This window comes from Mustela lutreola, chromosome 13 (assembly GCF_030435805.1).
Source record: "Mustela lutreola isolate mMusLut2 chromosome 13, mMusLut2.pri, whole genome shotgun sequence".
In the NCBI taxonomy this organism is placed as follows: Eukaryota; Metazoa; Chordata; class Mammalia; order Carnivora; family Mustelidae; genus Mustela; species Mustela lutreola.
In genome coordinates this window covers 63,718,168-63,745,708 of record NC_081302.1, presented here as the reverse complement: position 1 = coordinate 63,745,708, position 27,541 = coordinate 63,718,168, and the positions used below count along the sequence as shown (strand labels likewise).

Below are 27,541 nucleotides of genomic sequence, written 5' to 3'. Positions count from 1 at the left end.
AAGAAAACAGAGCACTCCATTCAGAGATAGCAGATTGGTCCCCTGCCACTCTCTGATGGCTGACATTATGCTTTGACATGCATGACACTTACTCAGGACTCCTGCAAGCCAACCCCACCAAGTATGCCACACAGAAGGCCACCATCTGTGGCCTGGAACAGCTGTGTGTTACATACAGGGTGCCCACTGATACTGACAGCAACCAAGGCTCCCATTTCACAGGACATAAAGTGCAAAGGGGGCCAAAGCTCAAGATGTCCATTGGCATCTTCATCTACCATGTAATCCCAGTACAGCTCAGTTGGCCTTTTGGAAACACCACCTGTCAACAGTTATACAGACATTAAATAAATATATACATTCCAATAGTGCCTATACTCTACTTGCTCAAGGACCCCTGATGTCACCCTTAGAATACAAGTAGACAGCATGCAGGAAGATGCTCTTTGCTGCATGTAGGGACACAAGATAACCCTTTACTGCCCTTGCCACAAGATCTATCTATAGCAGAACATGTAACTATGTAGCGCTGGAAATGACAAACAAGTGTACAGTGTTTTGGGTTTTCAGTCCTGTAGGATAGGGATAGAATAAGACCCAACCATCCACCCCCCCATTTCTTCACCCCATTCCACTGAAAACAAAGCAGCACATGCACCCCAATAGGCCTCTCATGAAAAGGGATACTATCATAATGGCCCTACAGAGAATTATTATAACCCCACTATCCTTTCCAAGTTTGTCCTGCCATGTAGCAGAAAAGGAGCTAACAATTTGGTACAGTCAGTTTGGAGCTAGACTGAGGCCAGGGGTGGGGTTATCCAGGAACACCCACCCCTCCTGATTCTATAGGTCAGTTGTCACTAGCCTTTTCTGGTGCCTACTCAGCATCTTACTTTTTGCCCTTAGATTCTGCACAGGAAACCCATTTACCTAATGGACCCTGACCACAACTTCTTATAGAAAAAGACCAACTACTGGGTGTGTAGTGAACTCCCCCTATCAGCGACCATGGGCCTCCTTTGACAAATTTAAGCTGCCCTCCAAAGCACTTGGGAATGCTTTTATGCGTGGTATAACACTTTCTTTCCCCTACTTGGATGGACCCATATTCACTAGGTATCCAGGCTCCCTGCCCAGGAAGACACAAAGAGCAAAATTTTTCCCTTGATATGGGAACAGTTAAATAAGATTCTACGTATAGAATAGGTATGGGATGGCTTTTGGGATGATTAAATGGGATGATTAAATGGGTTTTTTGGGGTGATTAAATGCAACATTGGTTCAAATCATGGGAATGGCCCCATTTGCATAGAGAGGCACAACAGGACCACAGATGCTACAGGTCATAATGTAGGATGGATCCACATACAACAATGCAGTTACACTTTACTCATCATTGCTGGTACCTGACTATGGAAACAAGCATCCATTCCTGTTGGTGCCTTCCCCTCTCCGGGGATGGCTTTGGGCATGTGGTACTCATGGCAGGCCCTACTTACCCTATAACTAGACTAAGTGCTGAATCTGGGGTGCCCCTACCTGCCAGGCCACATACTCACCCACTTATAGGAGAAGCCTACCAACTGGGAGGTGGTCAGGGCCTGACATAGAACCAACAGAACATCTTGGTGGTTCCAACCCCTGTCCATTCTCTCCCCTTCTGTGGCTGACCACTGACGTAGAATGCAGGTATAAGCTTTAGCCAAACACATGACTACCACCTTTAATTCCACCCATAAGGCAGACACCCTCCTCACTGGAGAGTTTCCAAATGAGACAAGCAGTTCTGCAAAATAGAATCGCCCCTGGCATGTGCTGTCATCAAGATGGACTGCTGTATGCATGTACCAGTCACTTCAAGAAACTTTAATTATGGGTCTCATTTTGGACTTAGTCAAGGGAATATGGGAAACCTGAGGTTTATTTAGGTACTCACTAGACTTAACTTTAAAGAGGCAGGTTTTGATAGTTTCAGGAGAGGAGGAATGGGGATAGATTAGGAGTAAAATGCAAGTTCTATAGAGAGAATAGAGGAAAGTGACACCAGAGTTGGGGCCTGAGCACAAGGTGACTTCTACTGTCTGCAACCAAGGGGTGGGTGGCCCAGGGAATGGGGTGAGGCCTCAGAAGCCATTTTGACCCCTTTCAATTGCTTGTTTGCCTCAATTAATTTAGAGATATTATACACAAGTAATGAATCATTGAACACTACAACAAAAACTTATGATGTACTATATGTTGGCTAAGTGAATATAATGAAATTTTTTGAAAAATAAAGAAATAGTATTTCACAAAGAGGCAAAACAGAATCCTGAAAACATCTGAAAGCCTCAAGGTACCATTTAAAGGAGGTATCTCATTCAGTTTTTTGTTTGTTTGTTTGTTTGTTTTGGAGCCATGACTTTCTAACTTAATTTTGAGTAAAACAAGTTTGGGGATATTAAAATTTCTTATAAGGCCACTTAAGTTATAAATTATTTTTGGTCAGGTCAGTACACTTAGTGATAAATTACATGTGAAGGGACCATAGTTTGAAAATATAAAACCAACAGAGTGCCCATAGTGGTGAAGGAGGAAAAGAGGAGGCAGCCCTCAGAGCGTTTTGATGACCGGCATCCCATTTCTTAAAGGTTTTTCTTTAGAGCAAAGAGATAAACTCTTAAACAGCAGTGTCAGTAGGAGCAGCGTGGTTCTAGAAGGAATCTGGCCAAAAGCCAGCAAAGTTCCAGTAGTAAAATGTGGTTCCGAAAAGGAGTCAGACCAAAGGATAGCACAGTTCAGTAGGAGCAATCTGATCCCAAACAGGAGTCAGACTAAAGGCTTGTGTAATTCCAACAGGCACAGTTCCTCATGGAATGGTCCAGTCCCCAAAGGGGGTCAGACCAAAGGCCAACACAGTTCAAATGCACAGTTCCAACAGGGAGAGTCTGGTTCTGAAAAAGAGTTGGACCAAAGGCCAAATGAGTACTTTCAAATAAAAAAACACAAATACAAAACACAAGACCTTGAAACAGATCCTGAATAAAGTCTGAAGAGCTTGAACACAAAGTGTAAAGCTCAAAATCCAGGAGAAAACTTACCCTCAAACCCCAGGGTGGGCAAAAAAGCAGTGACCACAATTGGCTCTGTGGGTACCAGCACCTCTTTGCTCACCAGCCTCAGAGCTGTTGGGGGTCTTCTCTGAATCCCATTTCTGATCACCAAGTAATGTTAACCTTAAAAATAGAACTGCCATCAGGGAAATACAAATCAAAACCACAATGAGATACCACCTCACACCAGTCACAATGGCTAAAATTAACAACTCAGGAAACAACAGATGTTAGCAAAGATGTGGAGAAAGGGAAACCCTCTTATGCTGGTGGTGGGAATGGAAACTGGTGCAGCCACTCTGGAAAAGAGTATGGATGTTCCCCCAAAAGTTAAAAATACAACTACCCTACGACCCAATAATTGCACTATTAGGTATCTAACCAAAAGATGCAAATACAGTGATTCAAAGAAGCACATGCACCCCAATGATTATAGCAGCAATGTCCACAATAGCTAAACTATGGAAAGGGTCCACATATCCATCAACAGATGAATGGATAATGAAGATGTGGTGTATATATACAATGGAATAATATTCAGCCATCAAAAAGAATGAAATATTGCTATTGCAATGACGTGGATGGAACTAGAGGGTATTATGCTAGGCAAAATAAGTCAGAGAAAGGCAAATATAGGAGTTCACTCATATGTGGAATTTAAGAAACAAAACAGATGAACATAGGGGAAGGGATGGAAAAATCAGATGAAAACAGAGGGGGTGACAAACCATAAGAAACTCACAACTCTAGGAAACAAACTCAGGGTTACTGGAGGGTTGGTGCGGGGCAATGGGGTAAGTGGGTGATGGTCATGAAGGAGGGCCCTTGATGGAATGAGCACTTGATGTTATACGCAACTAATGAATCACTGAACTCTACCTCTGAAACTAATAATACAGTGTATGTTAATTAAATTGAATTCAAATGTAAAAATATTTTAAAAAATAAAAATAATAAAACTGCCAGTTATTTTACCAGCAAAAATGAGTTTATTCAGGAATTGGCTCTGTGGGTACTGGCACCTGTTTGTTTGCTCACCAGCCTCAGAGCTGTTGGGGGTCTTATCTGGATCCCATTTTTTTTTTTTGGATCCCATTTTTGATCACTAAGTAAAAATAAACTTAAATTTAAAAATATTTTAAAAGAAAATATATAAAATTACCAGTTATTTTACCAGCAAAAATGGATTCATTTGGGAAGAGCAGAGAATTGCAATCCAGGACAAGCAAGCTATGGCAAAACCACAAAGGAGAGAAACACTCTTTTATAGAGGAAAGGGGGAAGTTGGAAGGGGTTGTTATAAACTAAAAGTAAACAATAAACTGGTCGGTTGTAAACAGTAAAAGTAAGAGAGTAAATTGGGAGGCTTAAGTATAGTGGTTCTTCATTGGTTGAGTTGTGACAATTTCTCTTGGCTGGGCTGTGTTAGTATTGATTTGCAGTCTCTTTCTGTTGGATGTGCAACTGACTGCAAGTGTTAGGGTATGAGAGCTCCCCTTGCCAAACTTCACAAGTCTGTTTTAGTGAGATTTCCTTTATTAATTTTCACAATGTAAAAAATGTTATTTTTTTAAGGCAGCTGCCTTCTGCTCGGGTCATGGTCCCAATGTCCTGGGATCGAGTCCCACATTGGGCTCCTTGCTCGGAGGGAAGCCTGCTTCTCCCTCTGCCTCTGCCTGCCATTCTGTCTGCCTGTGCTCACTCTCTCCTCCTCTCTCTCTCTCTGATAAATAAATAAAATCTTTAAAAAAAAAAAAACTTTCAGTGAACTGCAGAATTGCAAATAGAAGAAACTTCCTTAACATGACAAGCACCATTTACAAAAAGCCATAGACATTGCTACAGTTAATGGCAATCTTGATGGTGAAAGACTGACTTTTTTCTCCAGTGATTAGGAATTTAGGCTGTCAGTTCACACTTTCTTCTATTCAAAGTTGTATTGGAGGCCCTAGACAGTGCAATAAGGCAAGGAAAGGAAGTAACAGAAATAAAGATTAGAAAGAAAGAAATAACACTCCCCCTATTTGCCGATGATATGCTTGTTCTACCAAGAATATCCCAAGGAATCTGCATAAAAGTTAATGGAACTAAAATGTAAATTTAAAAAAGTTACCAAGTAAAGGCCAATATATAAAATTCAATTATATTTCTATAGATGAGCAATAAAATATTGAAAAATAGAAATGTAAGCAACTGTACCATTTATATTAGCACCAAAGCCCATGAAATACTTTAGTATAAATTAACAAAATATATGCAAGATGTGCATGCTGAAAATTATAAAACATGATGAAAGAAAAGAAAACATGGTCCAAATAAGAAATGTATCATGTTCATAGATTAGAAATTTCAATATTGATGTTAATTTTCCACATACCAATTTATACATTCAACAAAATCTTTTTAAAAATCACAGCATTATTTTTTATAGATATTGACAACCTGATTCTAAAATTTGAATGGAAAGGCAGAGTAATGCCACTACGTGATTTGAGCATTTACTCTAAAGTTAAATAGGACAATGTGGTATTAAGGAAAGAACAGACACACAGAAGAGTAGAACAAAAGAGAGATCAGAAATAGACCCCCATAGATATATATGGGCAACTGATTTCAACAAAAATGCAAAGGCAATTCTATGGACAAAAGAGAATCTTACAAGAAACCATAGTGGAGTTACTGGACATACATTTTCATAAAGAATGCTCTTCAACCTGTATCACACAACGTACACAAAAATTAACTCAAAATGGATCCATATAGCTAAATGTAAAACCTGAAACTGTGAAACTTCTAGAAGAAATGAGAAAATATTTGTCACCTTGGATTATGAAAAGATTTCTTAGATTGAACACCAAAGCCCTACCATGAGAAAAAATTAGATTTCCTCAAAATTTAAAATTTCCACTGTGCAAAAGACACTATTAAAAAAATGAAAAGACAAACTACAGATTGGGAGAAAATACTTGTAAAAGATTCATCTGATAAAAAAACTTGTATAGGAAGATGTGGTCCATATACACTATGGAATATTATGCCTCCATCAGAAAGGATGAATACCCAACTTTTGTAGCAACACGGACAGGACTGGAAGAGATTATGCTGAGTGAAATAAGTCAAGCAGAGAGAGTCAATTATCATATGGTTTCACTTATTTGTGGAGCATAACAAATATCATGGAGGACAAGGGGTGTTAGAGAGGAGAAGGGAGTTGGGGTAAATTGGAAGGGGAGGTGAATCATGAGAGACTATGGACTCTGAAAAACAATCTGAGGGGTTTGAAGTTGCGGGGGTTGGGAGGTTGGGGTACCAGGTGGTGGGTATTATAGAGGGCATGGATTGCATGGAGCACTGGGTGTGGTGAAAAAAATAATGAATACTGTTTTTCTGAAAATAAATAAATTGAAAAAATTTTAAAAAACCTTGTATTCAGCATATATCAAGATCTCTCAAAACTCAACAATAAGGGAAAATATTTAAAAACAGGCAAGATGAGACTGATGGGGCACAATCAGGGTGGTATTACTTAAAAATAAAATCTAAAAAAGAAAAAGCATTTAAAATTTTAAAAATTTACTCCAAATTCTGGAAAATATTAACAATATAACAACTTACAGAATAATAGCTATAGGAGACCAGAGGGAAAATTGATTAAAACTACCCAACTTTTGTTGGGTCCCACTTGCTCATAGAAAAAATCCACAAAATATATTCTGGGTACCAAAATATATCCAGAAGAAAAATGAGGAAGGAACACAAGTAAGGAATAAGTAGCATTCTGAAACCCTCTGTTAAGAAAACTTTACTCTAAAATTATTATCTATTAAAAATATTTTCACATTTTTAAACTAGAAGAACACTTATTTGTGAAACTTTAGAAATATTTTTTCCAAGCATGGTACTCATCTGCAAATTCAATTTGAGTCATTATTATATACATCCCCTCTCAAACATTTTGATACCTTTTCAGATTTTCTCTTTGCCTCTGTACAAGATCTACCTTTACAAAAATAAGAGATCCACTGATGGCTCCCTTCCTCAAAACTTCAAACTGACTTACTCATTTGAATTGAGAAAGACACTGTCTTCAGTATCTTCATCATGGAACCTGGAGAGTCGTTCCATTATACTATCACCGCCAACAAATGCAAAAACATGTCATTAGAGATTTGCTACATGTAACAGCAATGTGATAATTTATTTAAACAAAAACAATTCCTTGAATTTAAAGGATATGGTAAACAGGACTTAGCTCACTGGACGACCTAAATATTTAGAAAAAACTTTAGACTTGTTGTCCAGAAAACTCTGTATTCTCATGGGTATTTCCAAGATCAAATTTTGTGAATCTCTCTAGCGTTCTCTCCCCCACCTCCCTCCTTCTATTCTCCCTCCTCCCACCCTTCTCCCTTCTCTATTTTTCCTCCCCGCCCCCACACCCTCAGTCTATCTCCTATCTCGGTCTTCTGCCTGTCTTCCTCTGTGTCCCTCTTTCTTCGGCTCTCTATGTAGAGAGATCAATGTATATATAGCACTGACCCAAATAAATGATATCAGTAGTCTTTCATGCACCATCATTGAAAGTTGAAATATATTAAAGTGTAGTCAAATACTTCTGGTGTCACTTTATTCAGGTCAGTATGAAGAATTAAAACTGTACATGGAACCAAGTGACTTCAGAGACTTACTTTTTTTTAGGTTGAAATTAGATACATTTGCTCTACAATATATAAACTGACTGAACTCTTAAAAATATGTCAATTAGTTATTTAGAACCTCAGTCCCTCTACCACCTTCTACTCTTCAAATATCATGGATATCTTTTCCCTGGATAGGATTTAAATAACTTTTGGAGACAAGGACTTCATAACTAATTAGATCTCAAAAACTTTAGTATCCCCCTTCCTCTCCCTTTACATATTTATATTTCACCTTTCGTTGGTGGCTACTTTTTTCAACACACTAAAATCAGAGCTATGGGATTAAAAATACACATAGGAAGACTCCATGTCTTTCTACAGTGATTTTTAAACACAAATTAGTTACAATTACTCTACAATTTATAATGTAGTTGACCCCAAAAAATTACATCTTCATCAGCTCACTGAAGCCTAGTATTATATAATTTTTCCTTGGAAATGAACGTTGTTTGTAATGAAAACCTTAGTTCTGTGGAAAAAATTAATAAATCAGGTTTATGTACACTTCTTTTAATTACCAATACCATTTTGTGATTAAATTTGCTTCAAATTCAGCTGAGTTTGCAGATACTCACCTTGCTTGCCCTTGTAATTTTCTGCCTTCTCAAGTCCCTAAACCACCTATTAACCCATCCTAGAAGCCTTTCCTGCACCTCAAAAAGGGTCAGGTAACTGCCAACCTGCCTTCAGTGTGATGGTAAGTTTAGGGCACCAGACTCACATGTTGACAGCACTCTGGGAGGTCAGAGATACATCTAGCATCTGCTAGCTCCATTTTTTTTTTTTTTTCTGCTGAGGGGTCCTATGCTCCCTATCCACCACTAAGTCCTCCTTGCTCCAAATTCAATTCTGTCTTCTCTTGGCCCACATACTTAGGGAGTACATTGAATCTCATACTTGGGCAATCTGGTACTTTCCTAAGTGTTTTGGATGCTACTAAAGGTAACAGACTATTTCCTTTTATGATCTGTTCTTTTTCCCCCAGAAAAGATGCAAAAGAGAAAGAAAGTTACATACTGAAAGTTGCAAAGACTTTAGATAAAGTACCAAAGAAACTCATTGCCATGAATACTTTCCTTAATTCCACAAATCTCAGTATCTCCCTTCCTCTATCTCCATATGTTTATATCTCACCTTTCATCAAAGGGGCAACACAAATTAGCTTTTTCACCTGAATCTGGTCATTGCTAAAGAATTAAAAATGCATATTTTAAGACTTTTCATGCCTCTCTAGACTTGTTTATAGATGAAAATTATCTATACTATGCTACAATTTGCAGTCTAGTTGACCTAAAAGTTAACCTAACTGGTCATTTGAAACTTGGCATTTAATATCTCCCTACAAATAAGGCTTTCTATGCTTATAATTAGAATCCTAGTCCTGTGGGAAAAACCTTAATGAATCAAATTTGTGTACATTTCTTTACTCCTGAACCTTCTCCCTGCTCCAAAATAGCTTTTTCTGCTCTCTTGTTCCATTATAGTAGAGCCTTACACATGGAGCATTAGGATAGTTTCCTAGGAGTTTTGGTGGCCACTAACTGAGGGGGAGAAAAAGACAAGGAATAAGATGCATCCCTCTTATGGCCTGTTCCTCTTTTACTAAATTCCACTCAAACTGGATAGAAAGTTACAAATGGTGTCCAAGACTCTAAAGTTCATGGATCCTCCTGCAAATCAATCTCCCAAATCTCAATCTTTCTCCCCTGCCCCATACTTGTATTTACATGTGGATAGTTTTGTTCATATCTCACATTTCCTTGGAGATTCCATCAGAAGTTCCCGATGTAAATTCACTCATGGTAGTAGTACTAAGGGATGAAAAAGGGACACAGTCAGACTACATGATTTTCTAAATTAAATATTTTGGTTCAAATTTTAACATTACTCTCTAACTTGCAAAATAATTGACTCTTTACAAATTTACACATCAATCAGTTATATGAAACTTGATATGTTATTTCCCCCAGAAATGAGACTTTATATGTTCATAATGAATACATCATACTTGTCAAAAAAAAAAAAAAACCAACTAATGGCTAAAAGCTTAAATATAGTTCTTTACTACTGGATCTGACCTAGTGTACAACATCCTCTCATGGTGGGACTTATTCATTTACCTCAGTGTAGATATACATTTCTATTGATTAACCTAAATACCTGTAGGCCCTCTAGTCCATCTGTGCTGTTTAGGAACTATGAATGTCTTTCCTAACCTTCAGATGGTATCTTAGACACCACAGGTCTTAGTCAATGATTCTATCCAATGTAATGATAGGTCCAGCCTTGGGGAACCAGTTGCACATGCTGGCAAACACAAACAGATCTGGTCTATTAGTTCAAATCTTTTCTGCTAAAGAATTCTCTTCATCCTGCCAACTCAAACCATTTACTGCTTATACTTTAATATTACCCTCCTTCCCAAAAAGATATCTTTCTTCCCTAAGCCACTCCAGTACAGCAAGAGAAACAGTCAATTTTAGTTCCCTATCAGTTTCGCTGTTAGTATTAAGGGTGAAACATAGAAGAAAGTAAATGATTGTATGACCTGTTCATCCTTTTTTACAGATCCCTTCAAAATAAAAGGAATATTATATATAGTGGCTTACCATAAGAAGATGATACAAAGAGTATCACAGGATCTCTGTATTCCTATGTGTGAGCCTGAGACCAAACATCCCAAATCTCAGTGTGTGTGTGTGTGTGTGTGTCTGTGTGTGTGTGCAGGTGCGTGTGTGTGTATTTCTGTGTGTAGAGATACATATTTATGTATGTATTCAAAATAGCTCACATCACTTCAGAGAGTCCTTCGGTAGACGGGGCTGTCCATTCACTCTGGCCAGGACTAAAGAATTAAAAACAGACACGGTAAGACATCACATGACTTCTAGACTTACTTTCTTAGTTGAACTTATAAACTACTGACACTTAGAAAGTTCACGTGCAAATCAATTATTTGAAACTTAATATCTCATTTGCCCTAGAAATGAAGATTTACATGTTTGTAATAAGTATTATGGACCTGCTAGGTCCATAAAATACAGATGACACAAGGATCAAGTACAGATCTTAACTACTGAGTCTAGGCAGTGTGGAACAACCTATTATGGTGGAACTGATCTCAAATTCACCCTCAATTTGCAGGTATACCTCCTTCTTTCCCATCTAATTTCCTGCTTCTCCAGTCCCTCCTTCACCGCCTTTCACCTCTCAAGCTTGCCTTCCCTGCCCTCAGATGGTGTCAAGAAACTGGCAGGTCTGGAACAGGGGCTCCCTCCACGTGACTGTGGCTTTGGGACAGTGGCTTCACATGGTGGCAAAGCTCTGGAGGGTGAAGGATCCAGGTTTCATTAGCTCCTTTCTTTCTCCTGAGGGCTCCTCTGCCCCCTGCCTACTGCTACCTCCTCCTGTCTTTAATAGCATTCTGTCCCTTCTTCACCCAATCAAGTAAGTCTCATACACAGGCATTCTGGAAATCTCTGAAAGGTTTTACTTGGTAGTCACCAGGCAGAAGAAGGATCCTCCTAGGACCTGTTCTTCTTTAACGCAACTGGAGCCAAAAAGGATACTACATTGAATGTAGTATTCATTGGTGCTACATTGAAAAGATTCAGAAAGAGTCAAAGACACTGTATTGTTGCAGATGTTCTTAAGAATAACCATGAGAGACTGTAGACTCTGAGAAACAAACTGAGGGTTTTGGAGGGGAGCGGGATGGGGGGCTAGGTGAGACTGGTGCTGGGTATTAGGAGAGCACGTAATGCAAGGAACACTGGGTGTGGTGCATAAACAATGAATCTTGGAACACTGAAAAGAAACAAGATGAAATGGGGAAAAAAAGAATATATTAGAAAAATTCATCTATTTCTTTTTTAATTTACATTCAATTTAATTAACATATACTGTATTTTTAGTTTCAGAGGAAGAATTCAGTGATTCATCAGTTGCATACAACACCCAGTCCTCATTACTTTGAGTGCCTTTCTTAATGCCCATCACCCAGTTACCCCATCCCCAACCGACCTCCCCTTCAGCTAACCAGTTTGTTCCCTATAGTTGAGAGTCGCCTATGGTTTGTCTCACTGTTTTCCTCTTTTCCTTCCCTTCCCCCATGCTCATCTGTTTTGTTTCTTCAATTGGACATGAGTGAAATTGGATGGTATTTGTCCTTCTCTGACTGACTTATTTCACTGGGTAAAATATCCGTTAAGTTCCATCCACATCATGGCAAATGGCAGAATTTCATTCTTTTTGATGGTTGAGTATATATACGCCACATCTTCTTTACTCACTCATCTGTTCATAGACGTCTTGGGTCTTTCCATAGTTTGGCTATTGTGGACACATTGCTGCTAGGAACATAAGGGTGCATGTATCTCTTCATATCACTATGTTTGTATTCTTTGAATGAATATCTACTAGTGCAATTACTGGGTTATAGGGTAGCTCTATGCTTTTTAACTTTCTGAGGAACCTCCGTACTCTTTTCCAGAGGGGCTGGCCGGTTTGCATTATTCCACCAAGAGCATTCGAGGGTTCCCCTTTCTCTACCACCTCACCAACATCTGTTGTTCCCAGAGTTGTTAAATTGTAGCCCTTGCCACTGGTATGAAATGGTCTCTCCTTGTGGTTTTGATTTGCATTTCTCTGAGGCTGAGTGATGTGCAACATTTTTTCCATGTGTCTATTGGCCATCCGTATGTCTTCTCTGTAGAAATGTCTGTTCAGGGCTTCTGCCCATTTCTTGACATCATGTTTTGGGTTTGGGGGTGTTAAGTTGGTTAGTTCTTCATAGATTTTGGATACTAGCCCTTTATCTGATAAGGTATTTGCAAGTATCTTCTCCCATTCTGTAGGTTGTCCTTTAGCTTTTTTGATGGTTTCCTTTGTTGTACAAAAACCTTTTATCTTGGTGAAGCCCCAACAGTTCTTTTTTGCCTTTGTTTCCAGGTTTTTGGGGATGTGTCTAGCAAGAAGTTGCTGTGGCCAAGGTCAAAGAGGTTGCTGCCTCTCTTCTCCTCTAGGATTTTGATGAATTCCTATTGCTTGTGTATGTGTCTTTGTGAGTCTGTGTTGATACAAGTATATAAGTACATATGTGCATATATGTCCATATAAATATATATTTATCTTTATTCACTTATAGCTCACAATTTGCTGGTGATTTCCTCATCCATGTCCAGTTTCAATTCAGTCACGGAAGTGCTAAAGGAATAAAGAGGCACATAGTCAGACACCACATGTCATGCTAGACTGACTTTTTCCCACATTTAAATAGCTGCAGCTGCTCTCTAAGTATGAACTGGTCAATCTTTAAAAATTCATGCATATATCATCTAATTTAACCTGGTAGGTCACTTTTTATTGGAAATGAGGCTTTATTTAAGAGGCTAAGGACTATGTTAAGCCTACAGATAAACAATGTATCAATCTGTAAGAAGTTCTATACTGTCACCCTAATCCCAGTGTGTAACAGCCTTTTCTGGTAGAATTTATTTCAAATTCAGCTGCAGTTGAGAGGTACAGATCTCTTTGACCCCAACTCGTTCATGACTCTCAATTCCCTTCATTGCCTGCTTACTCTTCATGCTTCCTGGTTGCCTTTCTTACCCCTCAGGCAGGGTCAGTGGCTAAAGACCCGAGGCAGAGGTTCCTTCCAGTTTGGTGGTAGGTTTAGAGCATCAGCCTCACTTGGGGGGCCAAGCTCTGGAGGGTGAGGGATAAATCCAGGATCCATTAGCTGCATCCTTTCTGCTGACTCCTCCTTCCTCCAAATAAATTTTCCTCCTCCCTTTCCTACTCTAGTATACTCTTATCCACAATCATCAAGGGTGGACAAATATGAACAAACCCAGGAATCAAAAAGACTCTCTGTAGAGCCTGTTCAAACTTTTTCCACCTACCTTCAAAAGACAAAGAATATTACATAGAGTGCCTTTCCATGAGAAGACATTACAAAGAGTATCACAGGATCTCTGTATTCCTATGTGTGATCCGAGAGCAAACATCCAGAATTTCAGTGTGTGTGTGTGTGTGTATTTGTGTGTGTAGAGATACTTATTTATGTATGTATTCATCATAGCTCACATCACTTCGGAGAGTTCTTCGGTAGATGGGGCTGTCTGTTCACTCTGGCCAGGGCTAAAGGATTAAAAACAGACTCGGTAAGACATCACATGACTTCCAGACTTACTTTCTTAGTTGAACTTATAAACTCACTGACACTTAGAAAGTTCACGTGCAAATCAATTATTTGAAATCTAATATCTCGTTTGCCCTAGAAATGAAGACTTACGTGTTTGTAATAAGTATTATGGACCTAGCAAAAACACAGATGACTCCAGGATCAAGTACAGATCTTAACTACTGAGCCTGGCCAGTGTGGAACAGCCTATTATGGTGGAACTGATCTCAAATTCACCCTCAATTTGCAGGTATACCTCCTTCTTTCCCATCTAATTTCCTGCTTCTCCAGTCCCTCCTTCACCACCTTTCACCTCTCAAGCTTGCCTTCCCTGCCCTCAGATGGTGTCAAGAAACTGGCAGGTCTGGAAGAGGGGCTCCCTCCACGTGACTGTGGCTTTGGGACAGTGGCTTCACATGGTGGCAAAGCTCTGGAGGGTGAAGGATCCAGGTTTCATTAGCTCCTTTCTTTCTCCTGAGGGCTCCTCTGCCCCCTGCCTACTGCTACCTCCTCCTGTCTTTATTAGCATTCTGTCCCTTCTTCACCCAATCAACTAAGTCTCATACACAGGCATTCTGGAAATCTCTGAATGGTTTTGATTGGTAGTCACCAGGGGGAAGAAGGATCCTCCTAGGACATGTTCTTCTTTAATGCAACTGGAGCCAAAAAGCACAAACAGTTGCCTCTTGGTGCTACATTGAAAAGATTCAAAAAAGTCAAACACACTGTATTGTTGCAGATGTTCTTAAGAATAACCGTGAGATTTTTAATGACTGTTTCAATCTCCTTACTGGTTATGGGTCTGTTCAGGCTTTCTATTTCTTCCTGGTTCAGTTGTGGTAGTTTATATGTTTCTAGGAATGCATCCATTTCTTCCAGATTGTTAAATTTGTTGGCGTAGAGTTGCTCATAGTATGTTCTTTTAATAGTTTGTATTTCTTTGATGTTAGTTGTGATCTCTCCTCTTTCATTCATGATTTTAATTATTTGGGTCCTTTCTCTTTTCTTTTTGATAAGTCGGGCCAGGGGTTTATCAATTTTATTAATTCTTTCAAAGAACCAGCTCCTAGTTTCGATGATTTGTTCTATTGTTTTTTTGGTTTCTATTTCATTGATTTCTGCTCTGATCGTTATGATTTCTCTTCTCCTCCTGGGCTTAGGGTTTCTTTCTTGTTCTTTCTCCAGCTCCTTTAGGTGTAGGGTTAGGTTGTGTACCTGAGACTTTTCTTGTTTCTTGAGAAAGGCTTGTACCACTATATATTTTCCTCTCAGGGCTGCCTTTTTTGTTTCACACAGATGTTGAACCGTTGTATTTTCATTATCATTCGTTTCCATGATTTTTTTAAATTCTTCTTTAATTTCCCGGTTGACCCATTCATTCTTTAGAAGGATGCTGTTTAGTCTCCATGTATTTGGGTTCTTTCCAAACTTCCTTTTGTGGTTGAGTTCTAGCTTTAGAGCATTGTGGTCTGAAAATATGCAGGGAATGATCCCAAATTTTTGGTACCAGTTGAGTCCTGATTTAGGACCGAGGATGTGATCTATTCTGGAGAATGTCCCATGTGCACTAGAGAAGAATGTGTATTCTGTTGCTTTGGGATGAAATGTTCTGAATATATCTCTGATGTCCAGGGCCAGACGGCTTCCCGGGGGAATTCTACCAAACATTTAAAGAAGAACTAATTCCTATTCTCCTGAAACCGTTCCAAAAAATAGAAATGGAAGGAAAACTTCCAAACTCATTTTATGAGGCCAGCATCACCTTGATCCCAAAACCAGACAAGGATCCCATCAAAAAAGAGAGCTATAGACCAATATCCTTGATGAACACAGATGCAAAAATTCTCACCAAAATACTAGCCAATAGGATTCAAAAGTACATTAAAAGGATTATTCACCACGACCAAGTGGGATTTATTCCAGGGCTGCAAGGTTGGTTCAACATCTGCAAATCAGTCAATGTGATACAACACATCAATAAAAGAAATAAGAAGAACCATATGATACTCTCAATAGATGCTGAAAAAGCATTTGGCAAAGTACAGCATCCCTTCCTGATCAAAACTCTTCAAAGTGTAGGGATAGAGGGCACATACCTCAATATCATCAAAGCCATCTATGAAAAACCCACTGCAAATATCATTCTCAATGGAGAAAAACTGAAAGCTTTTCTGCTAAGGTCAGGAACATGGCAGGGATGTCCATTATCACCACTGCTATTCAACATATTACTAAAGGTCCTAGCCTCAGCCATCGACAACAAAAGGAAATTAAAGGCATCCAAATCGGCAAAGAAGAAGTCAAATTACCACTCTTCGCAGATGATATGATACTATATGTGGAAAACCCAAAAGACTCCACTCCAAAACTGCTAGAACTTGTAAAGGAATTCAGTAAAGTGTCAGGCTATAAAATCAATGCACAGAAATCAGTTGCATTTCTCTACACCAACAACAAGACAGAAGAAAGAGAAATTAAGGAGTCAATGCCATTTACAATTGCACCCAAAACCATAAGATACCTAGGAATAAACCTAACCAAAGAGGCACAGAATCTAAACTCAAAAAACTATAAAATACTCATGAAAGAAATTGAGGAAGACACAGAGAAATGGAAAAATGTTCCATGCTCCTGAATTGGAAGAATAAATATTGTGAAAATGTCTATGCTACCTAAAGCAATCTACACATTTAATGCCATTCCTATCAAAGTACCATCCATCTTTTTCAAAGAAATGGAACAAATAATTCTAAAATACATATGGACCCAGAAAAGACCTCTAATAGCCAAAGGGATATTGAAAAAGAAAGCCAAAGTTGGTGGCATCACAATTCCGGACTTCAAGCTCTATTACAAAGCTGTCATCATCAAGACAGCATGGTACTGGCACAAAAACAGACACACAGATCAATGGAACAGAATAGAGAGCCCAGAAATAGACCCTCAACTCTATGGTCAACTAATCTTCGACAAAGCAGGAAAGAATGTCCAATGGAAAAAAGACAGCCTCTTCAATAAATGGTGCTGGGAAAATTGGACAGCCACATGCAGAAAAATGAAATTGGACCATTTCCTTACACCACACATGAAAATAGACTCAAAATGGATGAAGGACTTCAATGTGTGAAAGGAATCCATCAAAATCCTTGAGGAGAACACAGGCAACAACCTCTTTGACCTCAGCCGCAGCAACATCTTCCTAGGAACATCGCCAAACGCAAGGGGAGCAAGGGCAAAAGTGAACTATTGGGATTTCATCAAGATCAAAAGCTTTTGCACAGCAAAGGAAACAGTTAACAAAATCAAAAGACAACTGACAGAATGGGACAAGATATTTGCAAATGACATATCAGATAAAGGACTAGTGTCCAAAATCTATAAAGAACTTAGCAAACTCAACATCCAAAGAACAAATAATCCAATCAAGAAATGGGCAGAGGACATGAACAGACATTTCTGCAAAGAAGACATCCAGATGGCCAACAGAAACATGAAAAAGTGCTCCATATCACTCGGCATCAGGGAAATACAAATCAAAACCACAATGAGAGATCACCTCACACCAGTCAGAATGGCTCAAATCAAATCAACAAGTCAGGAAATGACAGATGCTGGCGAGGATGCGGAGAAAGGGGAACCCTCCTACCCTGTTGGTGGGAATGCAAGCTGGTGCAGTCACTCTGGAAAACAGCATGGAGGTTCCTCAAAATGTTGAAAATAGAACTGCCCTATGACCCAGCAATTGCACTATTGGGTATTTACCCTAAAGATACAAACATAGTGATCCAAAGGGGCACGTGCACCCGAATGTTTATAGCAGCAATGTCCACAGTAGCCAAACTATGGAAAGAACCTAGATGTCCATCAACAGATGAATGGATCAAGAAGATGTGGTATATATACACAATGGAATACTAGGCAGCCATCAAAAGAAATTATATCTTGCCATTTGCAACAACATGGATGGAACTAGAGTGTATCATGCTTAGCGAAATAAGTCAAGCAGAGAAAGACAACTATCATATGATCTCCCTGATATGAGGAAGTGGTGATGCAACATGGGGGCTTAAGTGGGTAGGAGAAGAATCAATGAAAGAAGATGGGATTGGGAGGGAGACAAACCAAAAGTGACTCTTAATCTCACAAAACAAACTGAGGGTTGCTGGGGGGAAGGGGTTTGGGAGAAGGGGGTGGGATTATGGACATTGAGGAGGGTATGTGCTTTGGTGAGTGCTGTGAAGTGTGTAAACCTGGTGATTCACAGACCTGTACCCCTGGAGATAAAAATATGTTTATAAAAAATAAAAAATTAAAAAAAAAAAAAAGAATAACCATGAGAGACTGTAGACTTTGAGAAACAAACTGAGGGTTTTAGAGGGGAGCAGGGTGGGGGGCTAGGTGAGCCAGGTGGTGGGTATTATGAGGGCATATATTGCAATGAACACTGGGTGTGTTGCATAAACAAGGAATCTTGGAACACTGAAAAGGAACAAGATGAAATGGGGAAAAAAAGAAGATATTAAGAAACTTCATCTATTTCTTTTTTTATTTACATTCTATTTATTTAACATATACTGTATTTTTAGTTTCAGAGGAAGAATTCAGTGATACATCAGTTGCATACAACACCCAGTTCTCATTACCTTGAGTGCCTTTCTTAATGCCCATTACCCAGTTACCCCATCCCCCACCAACCTCCCCCTTCAGCAACCCAGTTTGTTCCCCTAGTTGAGAGTCTCCTATGGTTTGTCTCACTGTTTTCCTCTTTTCCTTCCCTTCCCCCATGCTCATCTGTTTTTTTTTTTTTTTTTTTTTTTGGTGCAAAATGGTGGTTTATTAAAGCACGGGGACAGGACCCGTGGGCAGGAAGAGCTGCTGCCCCGGGTTGTGAGGGATGGCAGGTTATGTACCCTGCTGTTGGGGGAAGGTGAGGGGAAGGGAGGTTGCAGCGGAGTTTTCATATGCTAAAGAGGGCCTACAAGGTGCCAGGATGTTCCAGGCCTGCCGGAGGCCTTGCCCTTGCTGCTGGATCAGTGTTGTCTTTTGACCAGCCATTAACATTAAGATCTTTGGGAGACTTTTTGGTGGGGTGTCACAATCCTGCTATCAATCGTCTTTGTTAGTGAGATTTAGGACATTTGTAAGCCAAGGGAGACTCCTGTCTAGCAGGATTGTGAGCTCTGCAAGTTTTATGCTGGGAACAAAAGAATCATAGGTAGGATACTTGGACAAATAACACACAGTATCGAGGATGGCTATCATTAGAAATGTGTTCCCAAATAATAGTACTCCAGGCTACTGAATGTTTTGCCTACTGACTGGGTAAGGCGACCTGGCATTAGATGGCCAGCTCCAAACGGAACCCACTGGATATGTGGAACCAACCTGTGGCCCTGGCTTCCTCCAGGGTGGATAGGTCGCTGTACTTTAGGATTTTCCTGGATTCATGGGTGCATTACTAAAACCATTACAACTCCAGCTAATCCCCCAACTTGAAACAAAGATGGACACAATCTGTTTTTAAATGGTATGATCACTTAGCATCCATTTCTGTTCCATCTGCGGGACTAGAGGAGGTCATGTGGCATGTAGAAGCCCTTAATAAATATACTACAAAGGCACTCAATGATCCACTAAATGGCATCTCCCTGCTTAATACTGAAGTGTCACAAATACGCCAGGCAGTCCTACAGAATAGGATGGCCTTAGATGTCCTGACAGCAGCACAGGGTGGCACATGTGCAATTATCAAGACAGAATGTTGTGTGTACATTCCAGACTATCACAAAAATGTCACAGGACTAATAAAAGATATGAATACCCAGATTAAGGCCCTACAAGATCCTTCTCTCTCTCTCAGTGAATGGTTAAGTTCCTGGTTTGAAGGAGGGCTTTGGCCGAATCTCCTTTTCGGGCTTCTTATTCTTATCGCCTTATTAACCTTAATATGTTGCTTTGTTCCATGTTTCTCTACTTGGTGCCGAGACTCCATTGCTACAATGACTACACCACGGCAGACGATCCTTGTCGCACGCGAGGACGCCTCCTCACTGTCAGCGCTGGATTCAGCTGCCTCCACCTTTCGTAACTCCCTTATACGTTCCTACCCTGACAAATATTGACCCGAGCAGGTAGGGACAGCTCTACGCCCCTATTCAGCACGAAGAAGTTACAGAAGATGAGACCTTCCACCTTCAACCACCTTAAAGATTTAAGGGTCAAAATTGTTCAGGGGGGAATGATGAGGGAGCAGGAGGCTGGCTGAGGACAAAGCAAGAGCTGGCGCCTTGCAGCCCCCTCTTCACCCTTTCCCCTCCATAAGTGTAGCATCCCTCAGGCAGCCCTGACTGCCATGAACAATATGCTCATCTGTTTTGTTTCTTCAATTCCACATTAGTGAAATTTGTCACAAATGGTATTTGTCCTTCTCTGACTGACTTATTTCACTGGGTAAAATATCCGTTAAGTTCCATCCACATCATTGCAAATGGCAGAATTTCATTCCTTTTGATGGTTGAGTATACATACGCCACATCTTCTTTACTCACTCATCTATTCATAGACGTCTCGCGTCTTTCCATAGTTTGGCTATTGACACATCGCTGCTGGGAACATTAGGGTGCCTGTATCCCTTCAAATCACTATGTTTCTATTCTTTGAATGAATATCTACTAGTGCAATTGCTGGGTTATAGGGTAGCTCTATGCTTTTTAACTTTCTGAGGATCCTCCCTACTCTTTTCCAGAGCGGCTGACCGGTTTGCATTATTCGACCAACAGCATTCGAGGGTTCCCCTTTCTCTACCACCTCACCAACATCTGTTGTTCCCTGATTTGTTAAATGGTAGCCCTTGCCACTGGTATGAAATGGTCTGTCCTTGTGGTTTTGATTTGCATTTCTCTGAGGCTGAGTGATGTGCAGCATTTTTTCCATGTGTCTATTGGCCATCCATATGTCTTCTCTGGAGAAATGTCTATTCATGGCTTCTGCCCATTTCTTGACAACATGTTGTGGGTTTTGGGGTGTTAAGTTTAAGTTCTTAATAGATTTTGGATACTAGCCCTTTATCTGATAAGGTATTTGCAAGTATCTTCTCCCTTTCTGTAGGTTGCCATTTAGCTTTGTTGATGGATTCCTCTGTTGTACAAAAGCCTTTTCTCTTGGTGAAGCCCCAACAGTTCATTTTTTTCCTATGTTTCCCTGTCTTTTGGGGATTTGTCTAGCAAGAAGTTGCTGTGGCCAAGGCCAAAGAGGTTGCTGCCTCTCTTGTCCTCTAGGATTTTGATGAATTCCTATTGCTTGTGTATGTGTCTTTGTGATTCTGTGTTGATACAAGTATATAAGTACATATGTGCATATATGTCCATATAAATATATATTTATCTTTATTCACTTATAGCTCACAATTTGCTGGTGATTTCCTCATCCATGTCCAGTTTCAATTCAGTCACAGAAGTGCTAAAGAATTAAAGAGGCACATAGTCAGACACACATGTCATGCCCTACTGACTTTTTCCCCCCCATTTAAATAGCTGCAACTGCTCTCAACGTATGAACTAGTCAATCTTTAAAAATTCATGCATATATCATCTAATTTAACCTGGTAGGTCACTTTTTATTAGAAATGAGGCTTTATTTAAGAGGCTAAGGACTATGTTAGGCCTACAGATAAACAATGTATCAATCTGTAAGAAGTTCTATACTGTCACCCTAATCCCAGTGTGTAACAGCCTTTTCTGGTAGAATTTATTTCAAATTCAGCTGCAGTTGAGAGGTACAGATCCCTTTGACCCCAACTCGTTTCATGACCCTCAATTCCCTTCATCACCTGCTTACTCTTCATGCTCCCTGGTTGCCTTTCCTACCCCTCAGGCAGGGTCAGTGGCTAAAGACCCGAGGCAGAGGTTCCTTCCAGTAGGGTGGTAGGTTTAGAGCACCAGCCTCACATGGGGGCAGAGCTCTGGAGGGTGAGGGGCAGATCCAGGATCCATTAGCTGCATCCTTTCTGCTGACTCCTCCTTCCTCCAAGTAAATTTTCCTCCTCCCTTGCGACTCTAGTAGACTCTCATCCACAATCGTCAAGGGTGGACAAATATGAACAAACCCAGGAATCAAAAAGACTCTCCCTAGAGCCTGCTCAAACTTTTTCCACCTACCTTCAAAAGACAAAAATATTACATAGAGTGCCTTACCATGAGAAGACATTACAAAGAGTATCACAGGATCTCTGTATTCCTATGTGTGATCCTGAGAGCAAACATCCCAAATCTCAGTGTGTGTATGTTGTGTGTGTGTGTGCGTGTTTGTGTGTGTAGAGATACTTATTTATGTATGTATTCATCATAGCTCACATCACTTTGCAGAGTCCTTCGGTAGATGGGGCTGTCCGTTCACTCTGGCCAGGGCTAAAGGATTAAAAACAGACTCGGTAAGACATCACATGACTTCCAGACTTACTTTCTTAGTTGAACTTATAAACTCACTGACACTTAGAAAGTTCACGTGCAAATCAATTATTTGAAATCTAATATCTCGTTTGCCCTAGAAATGAAGACTTACGTGTTTGTAATAAGTATTATGGACCTAGCAAAAACACAGATGACTCCAGGATCAAGTACAGATCTTAACTACTGAGCCTGGCCAGTGTGGAACAGCCTATTATGGTGGAACTGATCTCAAATTCACCCTCAATTTGCAGGTATACCTCCTTCTTTCCCATCTAATTTCCTGCTTCTCCAGTCCCTCCTTCACCACCTTTCACCTCTCAAGCTTGCCTTCCCTGCCCTCAGATGGTGTCAAGAAACTGGCAGGTCTGGAAGAGGGGCTCCCTCCACGTGACTGTGGCTTTGGGACAGTGGCTTCACATGGTGGCAAAGCTCTGGAGGGTGAAGGATCCAGGTTTCATTAGCTCCTTTCTTTCTCCTGAGGGCTCCTCTGCCCCCTGCCTACTGCTACCTCCTCCTGTCTTTATTAGCATTCTGTCCCTTCTTCACCCAATCAACTAAGTCTCATACACAGGCATTCTGGAAATCTCTGAATGGTTTTGATTGGTAGTCACCAGGGGGAAGAAGGATCCTCCTAGGACATGTTCTTCTTTAATGCAACTGGAGCCAAAAAGCACAAACAGTTGCCTCTTGGTGCTACATTGAAAAGATTCAAAAAAGTCAAACACACTGTATTGTTGCAGATGTTCTTAAGAATAACCGTGAGATTTTTAATGACTGTTTCAATCTCCTTACTGGTTATGGGTCTGTTCAGGCTTTCTATTTCTTCCTGGTTCAGTTGTGGTAGTTTATATGTTTCTAGGAATGCATCCATTTCTTCCAGATTGTTAAATTTGTTGGCGTAGAGTTGCTCATAGTATGTTCTTTTAATAGTTTGTATTTCTTTGATGTTAGTTGTGATCTCTCCTCTTTCATTCATGATTTTAATTATTTGGGTCCTTTCTCTTTTCTTTTTGATAAGTCGGGCCAGGGGTTTATCAATTTTATTAATTCTTTCAAAGAACCAGCTCCTAGTTTCGATGATTTGTTCTATTGTTTTTTTGGTTTCTATTTCATTGATTTCTGCTCTGATCGTTATGATTTCTCTTCTCCTCCTGGGCTTAGGGTTTCTTTCTTGTTCTTTCTCCAGCTCCTTTAGGTGTAGGGTTAGGTTGTGTACCTGAGACTTTTCTTGTTTCTTGAGAAAGGCTTGTACCACTATATATTTTCCTCTCAGGGCTGCCTTTTTTGTTTCACACAGATGTTGAACCGTTGTATTTTCATTATCATTCGTTTCCATGATTTTTTTAAATTCTTCTTTAATTTCCCGGTTGACCCATTCATTCTTTAGAAGGATGCTGTTTAGTCTCCATGTATTTGGGTTCTTTCCAAACTTCCTTTTGTGGTTGAGTTCTAGCTTTAGAGCATTGTGGTCTGAAAATATGCAGGGAATGATCCCAAATTTTTGGTACCAGTTGAGTCCTGATTTAGGACCGAGGATGTGATCTATTCTGGAGAATGTCCCATGTGCACTAGAGAAGAATGTGTATTCTGTTGCTTTGGGATGAAATGTTCTGAATATATCTCTGATGTCCAGGGCCAGACGGCTTCCCGGGGGAATTCTACCAAACATTTAAAGAAGAACTAATTCCTATTCTCCTGAAACCGTTCCAAAAAATAGAAATGGAAGGAAAACTTCCAAACTCATTTTATGAGGCCAGCACCACCTTGATCCCAAAACCAGACAAGGATCCCATCAAAAAAGAGAGCTATAGACCAATATCCTTGATGAACACAGATGCAAAAATTCTCACCAAAATACTAGCCAATAGGATTCAAAAGTACATTAAAAGGATTATTCACCACGACCAAGTGGGATTTATTCCAGGGCTGCAAGGTTGGTTCAACATCTGCAAATCAGTCAATGTGATACAACACATCAATAAAAGAAATAAGAAGAACCATATGATACTCTCAATAGATGCTGAAAAAGCATTTGGCAAAGTACAGCATCCCTTCCTGATCAAAACTCTTCAAAGTGTAGGGATAGAGGGCACATACCTCAATATCATCAAAGCCATCTATGAAAAACCCACTGCAAATATCATTCTCAATGGAGAAAAACTGAAAGCTTTTCTGCTAAGGTCAGGAACATGGCAGGGATGTCCATTATCACCACTGCTATTCAACATATTACTAAAGGTCCTAGCCTCAGCCATCGACAACAAAAGGAAATTAAAGGCATCCAAATCGGCAAAGAAGAAGTCAAATTACCACTCTTCGCAGATGATATGATACTATATGTGGAAAACCCAAAAGACTCCACTCCAAAACTGCTAGAACTTGTAAAGGAATTCAGTAAAGTGTCAGGCTATAAAATCAATGCACAGAAATCAGTTGCATTTCTCTACACCAACAACAAGACAGAAGAAAGAGAAATTAAGGAGTCAATGCCATTTACAATTGCACCCAAAACCATAAGATACCTAGGAATAAACCTAACCAAAGAGGCACAGAATCTAAACTCAAAAAACTATAAAATACTCATGAAAGAAATTGAGGAAGACACAGAGAAATGGAAAAATGTTCCATGCTCCTGAATTGGAAGAATAAATATTGTGAAAATGTCTATGCTACCTAAAGCAATCTACACATTTAATGCCATTCCTATCAAAGTACCATCCATCTTTTTCAAAGAAATGGAACAAATAATTCTAAAATACATATGGACCCAGAAAAGACCTCTAATAGCCAAAGGGATATTGAAAAAGAAAGCCAAAGTTGGTGGCATCACAATTCCGGACTTCAAGCTCTATTACAAAGCTGTCATCATCAAGACAGCATGGTACTGGCACAAAAACAGACACACAGATCAATGGAACAGAATAGAGAGCCCAGAAATAGACCCTCAACTCTATGGTCAACTAATCTTCGACAAAGCAGGAAAGAATGTCCAATGGAAAAAAGACAGCCTCTTCAATAAATGGTGCTGGGAAAATTGGACAGCCACATGCAGAAAAATGAAATTGGACCATTTCCTTACACCACACATGAAAATAGACTCAAAATGGATGAAGGACTTCAATGTGTGAAAGGAATCCATCAAAATCCTTGAGGAGAACACAGGCAACAACCTCTTTGACCTCAGCCGCAGCAACATCTTCCTAGGAACATCGCCAAACGCAAGGGGAGCAAGGGCAAAAGTGAACTATTGGGATTTCATCAAGATCAAAAGCTTTTGCACAGCAAAGGAAACAGTTAACAAAATCAAAAGACAACTGACAGAATGGGACAAGATATTTGCAAATGACATATCAGATAAAGGACTAGTGTCCAAAATCTATAAAGAACTTAGCAAACTCAACATCCAAAGAACAAATAATCCAATCAAGAAATGGGCAGAGGACATGAACAGACATTTCTGCAAAGAAGACATCCAGATGGCCAACAGAAACATGAAAAAGTGCTCCATATCACTCGGCATCAGGGAAATACAAATCAAAACCACAATGAGAGATCACCTCACACCAGTCAGAATGGCTCAAATCAAATCAACAAGTCAGGAAATGACAGATGCTGGCGAGGATGCGGAGAAAGGGGAACCCTCCTACCCTGTTGGTGGGAATGCAAGCTGGTGCAGTCACTCTGGAAAACAGCATGGAGGTTCCTCAAAATGTTGAAAATAGAACTGCCCTATGACCCAGCAATTGCACTATTGGGTATTTACCCTAAAGATACAAACATAGTGATCCAAAGGGGCACGTGCACCCGAATGTTTATAGCAGCAATGTCCACAGTAGCCAAACTATGGAAAGAACCTAGATGTCCATCAACAGATGAATGGATCAAGAAGATGTGGTATATATACACAATGGAATACTAGGCAGCCATCAAAAGAAATTATATCTTGCCATTTGCAACAACATGGATGGAACTAGAGTGTATCATGCTTAGCGAAATAAGTCAAGCAGAGAAAGACAACTATCATATGATCTCCCTGATATGAGGAAGTGGTGATGCAACATGGGGGCTTAAGTGGGTAGGAGAAGAATCAATGAAAGAAGATGGGATTGGGAGGGAGACAAACCAAAAGTGACTCTTAATCTCACAAAACAAACTGAGGGTTGCTGGGGGGAAGGGGTTTGGGAGAAGGGGGTGGGATTATGGACATTGAGGAGGGTATGTGCTTTGGTGAGTGCTGTGAAGTGTGTAAACCTGGTGATTCACAGACCTGTACCCCTGGAGATAAAAATATGTTTATAAAAAATAAAAAATTAAAAAAAAAAAAAAGAATAACCATGAGAGACTGTAGACTTTGAGAAACAAACTGAGGGTTTTAGAGGGGAGCAGGGTGGGGGGCTAGGTGAGCCAGGTGGTGGGTATTATGAGGGCATATATTGCAATGAACACTGGGTGTGTTGCATAAACAAGGAATCTTGGAACACTGAAAAGGAACAAGATGAAATGGGGAAAAAAAGAAGATATTAAGAAACTTCATCTATTTCTTTTTTTATTTACATTCTATTTATTTAACATATACTGTATTTTTAGTTTCAGAGGAAGAATTCAGTGATACATCAGTTGCATACAACACCCAGTTCTCATTACCTTGAGTGCCTTTCTTAATGCCCATTACCCAGTTACCCCATCCCCCACCAACCTCCCCCTTCAGCAACCCAGTTTGTTCCCCTAGTTGAGAGTCTCCTATGGTTTGTCTCACTGTTTTCCTCTTTTCCTTCCCTTCCCCCATGCTCATCTGTTTTTTTTTTTTTTTTTTTTTTTGGTGCAAAATGGTGGTTTATTAAAGCACGGGGACAGGACCCGTGGGCAGGAAGAGCTGCTGCCCCGGGTTGTGAGGGATGGCAGGTTATGTACCCTGCTGTTGGGGGAAGGTGAGGGGAAGGGAGGTTGCAGCGGAGTTTTCATATGCTAAAGAGGGCCTACAAGGTGCCAGGATGTTCCAGGCCTGCCGGAGGCCTTGCCCTTGCTGCTGGATCAGTGTTGTCTTTTGACCAGCCATTAACATTAAGATCTTTGGGAGACTTTTTGGTGGGGTGTCACAATCCTGCTATCAATCGT

The 27,541-nt window shown here is 40.1% G+C and overlaps 1 protein-coding gene across 1 annotated transcript in view; it reads right to left on the bottom strand.

Annotated features, from left to right (window-relative positions):
• The window catches only part of LOC131814151 (phosphatidylinositol 3,4,5-trisphosphate 3-phosphatase TPTE2-like), a 113,163-nt gene that overhangs the window by 63,109 nt on the left and 22,513 nt on the right, over positions 1–27,541 (bottom strand). The window contains exons 8-14 of the mRNA XM_059144888.1: positions 22,331–22,384; positions 21,384–21,437; positions 13,883–13,936; positions 12,947–13,000; positions 10,587–10,640; positions 9,550–9,606; positions 7,156–7,224 (exon numbers count right to left, since the gene is read on the bottom strand). Of these exons, the coding sequence (XP_059000871.1) occupies positions 7,156–7,224; positions 9,550–9,606; positions 10,587–10,640; positions 12,947–13,000; positions 13,883–13,936; positions 21,384–21,437; positions 22,331–22,384 (396 nt within the window). The remainder of the gene's footprint in view (positions 1–7,155; positions 7,225–9,549; positions 9,607–10,586; positions 10,641–12,946; positions 13,001–13,882; positions 13,937–21,383; positions 21,438–22,330; positions 22,385–27,541) is intronic.